The sequence below is a fragment of the Geospiza fortis genome, unplaced genomic scaffold (genome assembly GCF_000277835.1).
Source record: "Geospiza fortis unplaced genomic scaffold, GeoFor_1.0 scaffold183, whole genome shotgun sequence".
NCBI classification, from domain to species: domain Eukaryota; kingdom Metazoa; phylum Chordata; class Aves; order Passeriformes; family Thraupidae; genus Geospiza; species Geospiza fortis.
Genome location: NW_005054447.1, coordinates 529,979 through 538,643, shown reverse-complemented (window position 1 = coordinate 538,643; position 8,665 = coordinate 529,979). Strand labels below are relative to the sequence as shown.

At 51.4% G+C, this 8,665-nt stretch overlaps 1 protein-coding gene across 1 annotated transcript in view; it reads left to right on the top strand.

The window, feature by feature from the left end:
• ZW10 (zw10 kinetochore protein) overlaps nt 1-8,433 on the top strand; it is a 9,124-nt gene extending 691 nt beyond the window's left edge. The window contains exons 2-16 of the mRNA XM_005427552.2: nt 371-505; nt 1,026-1,127; nt 1,513-1,590; nt 1,692-1,851; nt 2,025-2,174; nt 2,571-2,762; nt 2,952-3,103; nt 3,276-3,458; nt 3,656-3,894; nt 4,673-4,744; nt 5,352-5,521; nt 6,084-6,214; nt 6,460-6,591; nt 6,795-6,997; nt 7,235-8,433. Coding sequence (XP_005427609.1) covers nt 371-505; nt 1,026-1,127; nt 1,513-1,590; nt 1,692-1,851; nt 2,025-2,174; nt 2,571-2,762; nt 2,952-3,103; nt 3,276-3,458; nt 3,656-3,894; nt 4,673-4,744; nt 5,352-5,521; nt 6,084-6,214; nt 6,460-6,591; nt 6,795-6,997; nt 7,235-7,355 — 2,220 coding nt within the window. The 3' untranslated portion in view covers nt 7,356-8,433. The remainder of the gene's footprint in view (nt 1-370; nt 506-1,025; nt 1,128-1,512; nt 1,591-1,691; nt 1,852-2,024; nt 2,175-2,570; nt 2,763-2,951; nt 3,104-3,275; nt 3,459-3,655; nt 3,895-4,672; nt 4,745-5,351; nt 5,522-6,083; nt 6,215-6,459; nt 6,592-6,794; nt 6,998-7,234) is intronic.
• Nucleotides 8,434-8,665: the final 232 nt, after the last annotated feature.

Below are 8,665 nucleotides of genomic sequence, written 5' to 3'. Positions count from 1 at the left end.
TCAGAGGTGCCCAGCTCTGGTCAGAGGTGCCCAGCCCTGCTCAGGGGTGCCCAGCTCTGCTCAGAGATGCACAGCTCTGGTCTGAGCTGCCCAGCCCTGCTCAGAGGTGCCCAGCTCTGGTCAGAGGTGCCCAGCCCTGCTCAGGGGTGCCCAGCTCTGCTCAGAGATGCACAGCTCTGGTCTGAGCTGCCCAGCCCTGCTCAGAGGTGCCCAGCTCTGGTCAGAGGTGCCCAGCCCTGCTCAGGGGTGCCCAGCTCTGGTCAGAGGTGCCCAGCCCTGTCCATCCCAGGGTGCCCCGGCCCTGCCCCGCTCTCTCACCCTGTCCCTCTGCTGCCGAGGTGACTGCTGTCCCTTTGCTCGCTGTCCTCAGGGAGAGGTGTGCACCATGATCAACAAGAAGTACAGCGAGTTCCTGCCCAGCATGCAGAGCGCAGAGGACCTGGTGGCACAGGTGGAGAGGCTGTCCAACAACATCGACCTGCTCAAGGCGGGCATCGAGAACGAGGTGACTCCCAGGGACATCCTGCTCCATTTCAGCACAAATCCAGAGCCCCCCACCCCATCGTGGAGTGCTTGGTCACAGCCCCAAACCTGCCAGAGCTCAAGGAGTGTCTGGACAATGCTTTCATGATGGGATTTTGGGTTTGTGGCAGGACTCGATGATCCCTTCCAGCTCAGGGGATTTCGTGGTTCTGTGGCTGGGATCCCTGGGTGATATCAGCCCTAAAGAATGCCTTGAGGTGACACCAGGGTGCACGTTAAGAGCTGTCATTAAGGGGCTGTCACTCTTGTGTGGCTGGAAAAGTGTGTCACAGTGTCCTTCAGAGAGAAGGACCAGCCTTGGCTGGGGCAGGGGGTGGGACACAGGAATACAAAGGATGGAGTTTTTCTCCTCCTCACCAAATCATTCTAGGAACAGAAATAAATGATAAGTGAAATTTAAGAGGAAAATGTGTGTGCTAACCAATGCTGTCGTGAAACTGAACTGAACTGAAATGCTGAACTGAGAGCTGCTGTTGTTTTAGGTCCAGCGAGATCTAAACGTGGCTGTTGCTGAGTTCACAGAGCTGAAGCAGCAGCTGGAGAGGGACACCCTGGTGCTGAGTGTCCTGAGAAAGCTGCAGGAGGTGAGGAGGGGGAGCAAAATAATCCTGCTCCTCAGTGTGAGCATTGTTCTGGGCTTCTGTTTTGGATGAGTGTCTCACAGGATTGGTGAGTGTCTGTAGTTTCCCAGTTTGGGAGTGTCTGTAGCTCAGAGATTTGGGTGAGTGTCTGTCCTTTCCCAGTTTGGGAGTGTCTGTAGCTCAGAGATTTGGGTGAGTGTCTGTCCTTTCCCAGTTTGGGAGTGTCTGTAGCTCTGAGATTTGGGTGAATGGCAGCAGCTCACAGATTTGGGAGTGTCTGTAGTTTACAGGTTTGGGTGAGTGTCTGTAGCTCACAGGTCTGGGTGGGTGTCTGCAGTGTCAGAGCAGAGCTGCAGTGACACCCCCTGTGTGTGTTTGGCCTTTGCAGTTTGACACAACTATCAAGGAGTGCAACTCTGCCCTGCAGGAGAAGCAGTACGTGGCAGCAGCTCAGCAGCTGGAGAAGGTAGCAGTGCCCCTGCAGGGGGCTGGGTGCACTGGGTGGGTGCCAGGGAATGCTTTCCCTGGCAGGGCAGTGCCCACCTGAGCTGTGTGTGCTCTCCCCAGGCACGGAGCAGCCTCAGGAGCCTGGAGTCCCGCAGGGGCTTTGAGCTGAAGATCCTGAAGGCCCTGGGCACAGAGCTCACAGTGCAGACACAGAACATGATCTACCACCTCGGGGAGGAGTGGCAGAAGCTCATTGTGTGGAAGCTTCCCCCTTCCAAAGGTGCTCACGGGGTTTTTTTCACTCTTTCTGCCCCACTGAAGTTCTCACCTGCAGGGTGGGACATGCAGTGAAGCTGTTGGGCTGAGGGGGCTGAAGGAGCTCCTGCTCTGGGGTGGGGTGGATCTTTGCTTCTGCAGTGCCCTGTGGCAGCCCTGGCTGTGCTTTGTGTGCAGGGAGCAGCAGCCTGGAGGCCGTGGTGCTCTCGGAGCTGCACTTGCACACGGTGCCACCCCAGGATGAGGACGCTGCTGTGCCTCCTGTGGCTGCTGTGCTGCAGGCCCTGGCTGTCCTGGGAGAGCTGCACTCCAAGCTCAAAGACTTTGGTAAGACAGACCCCAGAAACAGCCTCAGTAGCTTGGGGGGATACTTCAGGCTTGTTTTAACACTTCACTCCAGCAGTACACTGGAAAACTTCTTCCTCTCCTGGCTTGTGTTTCCCACTGAGGTGAATGCTGGAGCTCTTACTAATAGGAAAATATTTATTCCATTATCTACCTGGAATTATTTCTCCTTTCCTGACAGTTCAGTGTATTTCTGATCTGTGACTATGTGGTTTCACAGCCTGGTGCTTGAAGAGTTTTACCTCATTGGTAATTCTCTGATAGAGCTGATCAAGGGATTATTCCTCCCACTTGCAGTCTCTGAATCCAGAACAGTCAGGGCTGGACCTCACTGGAGCAATCTGCTGCTGGAAAACCTCTGTTTTTCCCTTTCCTCAGGCCGCTTGTTGCTGCAGTACATCCTGAAGCCTCTGATCTCACACCCATCTCTGGAGCCAGTCCCAGAGGAACAGCCAGATGTGTTCATCCTGAGGTTCAGGTCCCAGGAGCTTGCTCTGGACGAGTCCTCTCCCATGGAGGTGTTTGAGAAGATCAAGCTGGTGTTTGAAGTTTTGCACAGATACCTGCTAAGTATGCAGTCCCTCTCTTCTGGAGTTAGTTATGATCAGTACCTTGTTCATTTAATGGGAGTTTGCTAGAATATCTGGTTGTTAATCAGCATTATGGGAGAGGTAAATGGAGGAAAGGCTTTTGAACTGATGGAGGGTCTGGCCCAGGAAGCAGCTGTGTTAAAATCCATTTTTCTTCTCTGGGATGCAGGTGTGCCTCTGGAGCAGCCTGGGGAAGGCAGAGTCACGCTGGCAGAGCTGCTGGGGGAGCTCATCTGGGAGGAGCTCTCAGACTGCCTCATCCACAACTGCCTGGTGAACTCCATCCCAACCAACAGCAGCAAACTGGACCAGTACAAGGAGGTGGGTCCCAAAAAGCCCCTCAGGGCGTCCCAGGCACTCCAGTGGGATGGCATTCCAGTGGTTAATGCCCTCCAAAACCTCCTTCATCCTTTGCTTTCGGCCTTTATACCCAATTTAACTTTGTTCCCTTATTTTGGGGGCTGTGCTAACAGAACACATCTGCTCTCCTCAGGTGATTGAATCCACAGAGGAGTTTGAGAAGGCCCTGAAGAAGATGCAGTTTCTGAAGGAAGACACGACTGCCTTGCTGAAATACGCCTGCAATGTGGATTCCCACTTTGCCAACAAGAAGTGCCAGGATGTGATCATGGCAGCCAGGAACCTGATGACCTCAGAAATACACAACACTGTGAAGGTGACTGGGCATGCCTCACACAGGTTTTCCATCTGGAAAACAATCTCTAAATATTTTTAATAGTGCTGCAGTGTTGTGTTTATCTTGAGTCTTAAACCTCTGCCATTGAGTGCTTTTTAATCTTGAAGATTCTCCTTTCAGAGCTCCAAATTCTGTTTGGAGAAAACCATCCTGTTCTCTCTCTCACTTTCCCTCAGATCACACCTGATTCCAGCATAGCCCTCCCAGAGCTCCCTGATCCTGGCTCAGGAGACCACGTGAAGCTGCCCAGAGCCTGCAGCCTGGTGCCCAATGGCACAGTGAGTGTGGGCAGTGAGAGCAGGCTGAGCCCGCTCACGCTGTGCCTGCCCTGCTGCCGCATCAGCAGCTCCGTGCAGCAGCTCGTGGAGCTGGCTTACCACACGCTGCTGGAGGCCACGGCCAGCACTGACCTCTGGTAGGGATGGCTTGGCATTCCTCACTTAGCATCACTTATCAAAGCAGTGTTTATTTATTTAGTAGCTTGTGTGTCAGCCTCTAGCAACACCCAGCATCTGGGAATAGATTTAAAGAACTTTAAAAATTGGGCTCAGTTATTGCTCTTGTTTTGGCTGGTGGATGTATCCCTGGGTTTGGGCAGGAGACTGACACTGCTGCAGGCTGTTCCTTCTGGTTTTTAGAAAAGTCAATTGTTTAGAAAAATCAAACCCATCTCTTTTTGCCAAAATCAAGTTCTGGCCTCAGTGTGAGCAGAGTTCTTTGTGCTGGTGAAAACAAAGAACTCCAGCCTGCAGCTGGCAGGGCTCTTGGGGAAAAACAAACGGGATCCACATAAACTCAACTTTAACCACAGCCCTCAAGCAGGAGAGTTGCCCAGGTAACAGCTGCCCTCGAGGGCCAGGGAGAGGGCTGAGTGTTCCTGCCCACCTGGAAGGGCAGGGACAGTGTCCCCTTTGTTCTGAGCTTTCATGGATCTCCCTTCTACACTGACCCTCAAGGTCAGCACAGCCTTTGAGAGTTTTCCAGAGTGTTGACAGTGCTGTCATTGATGCTGACAATCCCCTCTTTGTGCCAGTGCTTCACTGCTCATGAAACCTTGGTGTGGGGCAGGCTGAGGGTCAGCTGTGGGCAGGACATCAGTGCCAGGCTGACATGAGCCCTCTTTGGGCAGGCTGAGGGTCAGCTGTGAGCAGGACATCATTGCCAGACTGACATGAGCCCTGTTTCCCTTGCAGCTGTGTTCAGCTCTTTGACTGTGTCAGGAACATCTTCCAGCTCTTCTATGAGGTAGTGCCCACATACCACAGGTGAGTGTGTCCACATTTCCTGTTCTGAGGGGCAATACTGCTGTTGGAACAGTCCCACTACAGCTCCATCAGCAAAAATTAACTACTCAATCTCTAACTAAGCCATACCTGTGCAAAGCAGGTGCTGGAGAGTTTCTGTGTTGGCAGTCTGTGATCAAGGGTGTAGGTGAAGTTCTCACAAAGCTGTAATTGTTTCCAGCCATGTAACTTTGACCTCAAATCTGATGCACAGATTTTTCAGGATGTTTTTCATGTGGAAAAAAGAGCAGCAGTGAAGATGGAAAGTTCACAATCCTGTCAGAGACCTTCTCTCCCTTTTCCTCACTGTGACTTTGCTCTAACAAAATATATTCCTGTTTGAAAGCCCATGGCTGGAAACAGTGTGGGATAGCACAGGGTTCAAGTGCCTCAGTGCCATTTCAGACTCTTTTCCTGCCAGTTCCTGTGGGGTTTGTGAGATTAAATGTTTTCACTCTGATGTCAGTCAGGCCTTGCCAGCACCATCTCCTGACAGACTGTGCGTTTCTCTAGGATAGACACAAGCTTTTTTTTAACAGAACCAGCTCTAAATAAACTCATTTCTCCTTTTCTCTTCTTGCTGGGCCAGGGAGAACCTGCAGAAGCTGCCCCAGCTGGCTGCCATCCACCACAACAACTGCATGTACATCGCCCACCACCTGCTGACCCTGGGCCACCAGTTCCGCTACCGCAGCACCAGCGTGCTCAGCAACGGGGCTGCCACCTTCGTGGACCTGGTGCCTGCCTTCAGGAGGCTGGGTAACTTCCCTGCCCCCTTCCCCTCTCCAAATGTGCTTGTGGGTCACCTGGGGGTTCACCCTGGCACTGGCTGCTGGCTGCTTTCATGGAGCTGTGGCTGCTCACTCAGGGCGAGCAGTGGGTTGGTGGTGTTTGGACAAGTGGCAGAAACATTTTTTGAGTTAGGAAGTTTTGGCTCTTTGAAACCTGTATCTTCTAGTGAGCTTAGTCCCAAGAGCAGCTCAGTATGCAGCAAGATGTGTTCTGGGGTCAGCTGCTCAGTCCTTTGATGTTTTCATTAGTTATTCCACAGAAATAAATTCACAGATAAGTTTGTGTGAGCTAACAGGAGCCATCCACAATTCCTTCTGCTGCTCTGCTTTTTTTCCAGCAGTGTTGTAGCAATGCAAGCTGCACAAGAGCTCATTGCTTAAACTGGCTCTGGGAGACTGTTTGGAGACTGGAAATTGATTAAAAATAAAACATTATAGCAAGTTCATTATTCAGCACTTGCAGTCATAAATAGGCAGAGCAAATTTAGTAATTGTTTAATTGCTTCTCTCTGCTTGTTTTGCTCCTAAAGGGATGGAGTGTTTTCTGGCCCAGATGCGAGTGCAGAAGGGAGAAATCCTGGAGAGGCTCTCGAGTGCCAGGAACTTTTCCAACATGGATGATGAGGAGAATTACTGTGCAGCAAATAAAGCCATAAAGCAGGTGAGGGAGGCAGAGAAAGAGCATCCCAGTGCCTGCAGGTATCCTGGGGAGGATGCACTGTGGAATCTCAGCCCTGACAGCTGTGCAGCTGCTAAAAAACCTGTTTTCTGATGTGATGGTTTGGGTTCTTGTCCTGGGCTGTGTCTTTAGCAGGATTGCTCCATTGTTTCTCCCCATTTGTACTCTCCTGATGCCCTGGTGCCTTTCCCAGGGTTCTGGTGTCACACTCAGCTGTTGCCTTGCAGGTGCTGCACCAGCTGAGGAGGCTGGGCATGGTGTGGCAGGATGTGCTCCCTGTGAACGTGTACTGCAAGGCCATGGGGGCCCTCCTGAACACAGCCCTGGCAGAGATTGTCACCAGGATTGCTGCCCTGGAGGTAACAGCCACGGGGGGTGCTGGGGACAGCATTTGTCACCTCCAGAAACTCTCCCCAAAAGCACATTTCAGGGGAGCAGTTCATTCTCACAGAAATTATAATCATGTGTCCATGGGGAGTGTTCACAATCCCAATTTTCCCTTTCACTTGGCACTCCAAAAATACACCTCACTTCAGCTCTGTTCATGTTCTCCCCATCCCAGGATATCTCTGCAGAGGATGCAGACAGGCTGTACTCACTCTGCAGGATCATGGTGGAGGAGGGACCCCAAGTTTTCACCCCTCTGCTTGAAGAAGACAAAAACAAGAAGTACCAGGAGGAAGTTCCAGTCTATGTGCAGAAGTGGATGACATTCAAGGAACTGATGATCATCCTGCAGGCCAACCTCCAAGAAATCGTGGATCAGTAGGTGTTTTCCTTTCCAGCTGCTTCTCCAGGCCTGTGCCAGGGAGCTGCAGTTCAGAGGAAGAGCAGGAACTTTCCTTTCCCTTTCCCTTTCCCTTTCCCTTTCCCTTTCCCTTTCCCTTTCCCTTTCCAGAGGAAAGGGTCAGGCTCAGCTGCTGGCACAGGTCCTTGGAGGTTTGCTGGAGGTGCCATTTCTGGGCAGTTGGTGCCATGAAGCTCTCCCTGTCTCCCTTCCAGGTGGGCAGATGGCAAGGGGCCTCTGGCAGAGGAGTTTTCAGCAGCTGAGGTGAAGAGTCTGATCCGAGCCTTGTTCCAGAACACAGAGAGGAGAGCAGCAGCACTGGCCAAGATCAAGTGACTCCAGTTTACACCTGCACCTCGTGGCACAGCAAGAGCAAACTGACACTTCCAAATACTTTTTTGATTTCACCTTTCTTATTTCTGCTGGTCTGGGAAACATTGGGATTGGGTTGGTGCTTCCTGGAGCTTGCCTGGAGCAAGGAGCATTTCCTGCTCGGTGTTCCTGTAACCTCATCTCAGGCTGGGGCCCTTTCAGTGCTCAGCTGGGACTCTTCTATGCACTGCTACATCTGGGACCTGCAGCCCCTCTGTGACCTCTGCTGTCCCCCAAAGCACACATGGAACCCAGAGACCTGGGGAGTTCCTGATGTCCCTCCAGGAATGCCAGTTTCCCACCTCAGCTTCCCCTGAGACCTCCAGGGAGAGACACTTCAGAGGGAGTAGGGAAAAGAGATCCTGTGCTGGGTGAACCATTGATCAGGTCACAGGATTTCTCACAAGTAGGAAAATTCTCTTCTTTCTCATGGGAAATATCTTCAAACTGATTTAGAGCTTTTCAGTGTCACTTTCCCAAGTGTAGAAGGCAGTTCAGCTCCTTCCTTTATGTTTGTGTTGGGTGTGCACTCCATCCCTCTGTGTCTTTCTGGTGTTGTATTTTCTGTCCTTCAGGTGTGATGAGAGAAATGCAAACCAATATACAAAAGGAATGAAAGGTGCACTCACAGCATGAAGTCACAAAAGGCTGTTTGACACTTGGATTGTTGTACATTTCTTAATTGAAAATCTCACTGAGAGCATTCACTGAGCTCAGCCCAGAGACCAAGGTGCTGCCAATCCTTCCTGCCCTGTAGTGCTTAGAAGAGTTTCAGTCACAGTTTAATGTTTTAATCTGTTGTCTCCTGTTCTGTCCCACTGCTCTTCCCATTCCCAGGCATTTGTGCAGGGGCTGAGGCTTTCCTGTCACCCCAGTCCTTGCAGAACCTTTGTGTTTTTGTTGTCCCAGAACACCTCATGGGATCCCCTGTCCCTTCAAACACAGTAATCCAAAATGGTCTATTTTGAAAAACACTTCTCCCCTGTTGATTGTTCACAGAATTGGAATTTGCTATTTTCTTTAATAAACTATTTATACTGAGCACGTTTGGGAGTCTGGTTGGGTTACAGTGAGGCAGGAAGAGCCAGTCCTAGGCTGTTCTTCACTCTGAGCAGCACCAGGTGTGTTGTGGCACAAACCCCCCCTGTGCTGGGCAGCTGCTCTGAAAACAGGAGGGTTTGGGTTTTTTTCTCCAAGCCCCCTGTCTCATTTAGAGTTCAGGCCAGAAAAACTGCAAATATCCCTCAAATCACACCTGGCTCAGCTCCTGACCC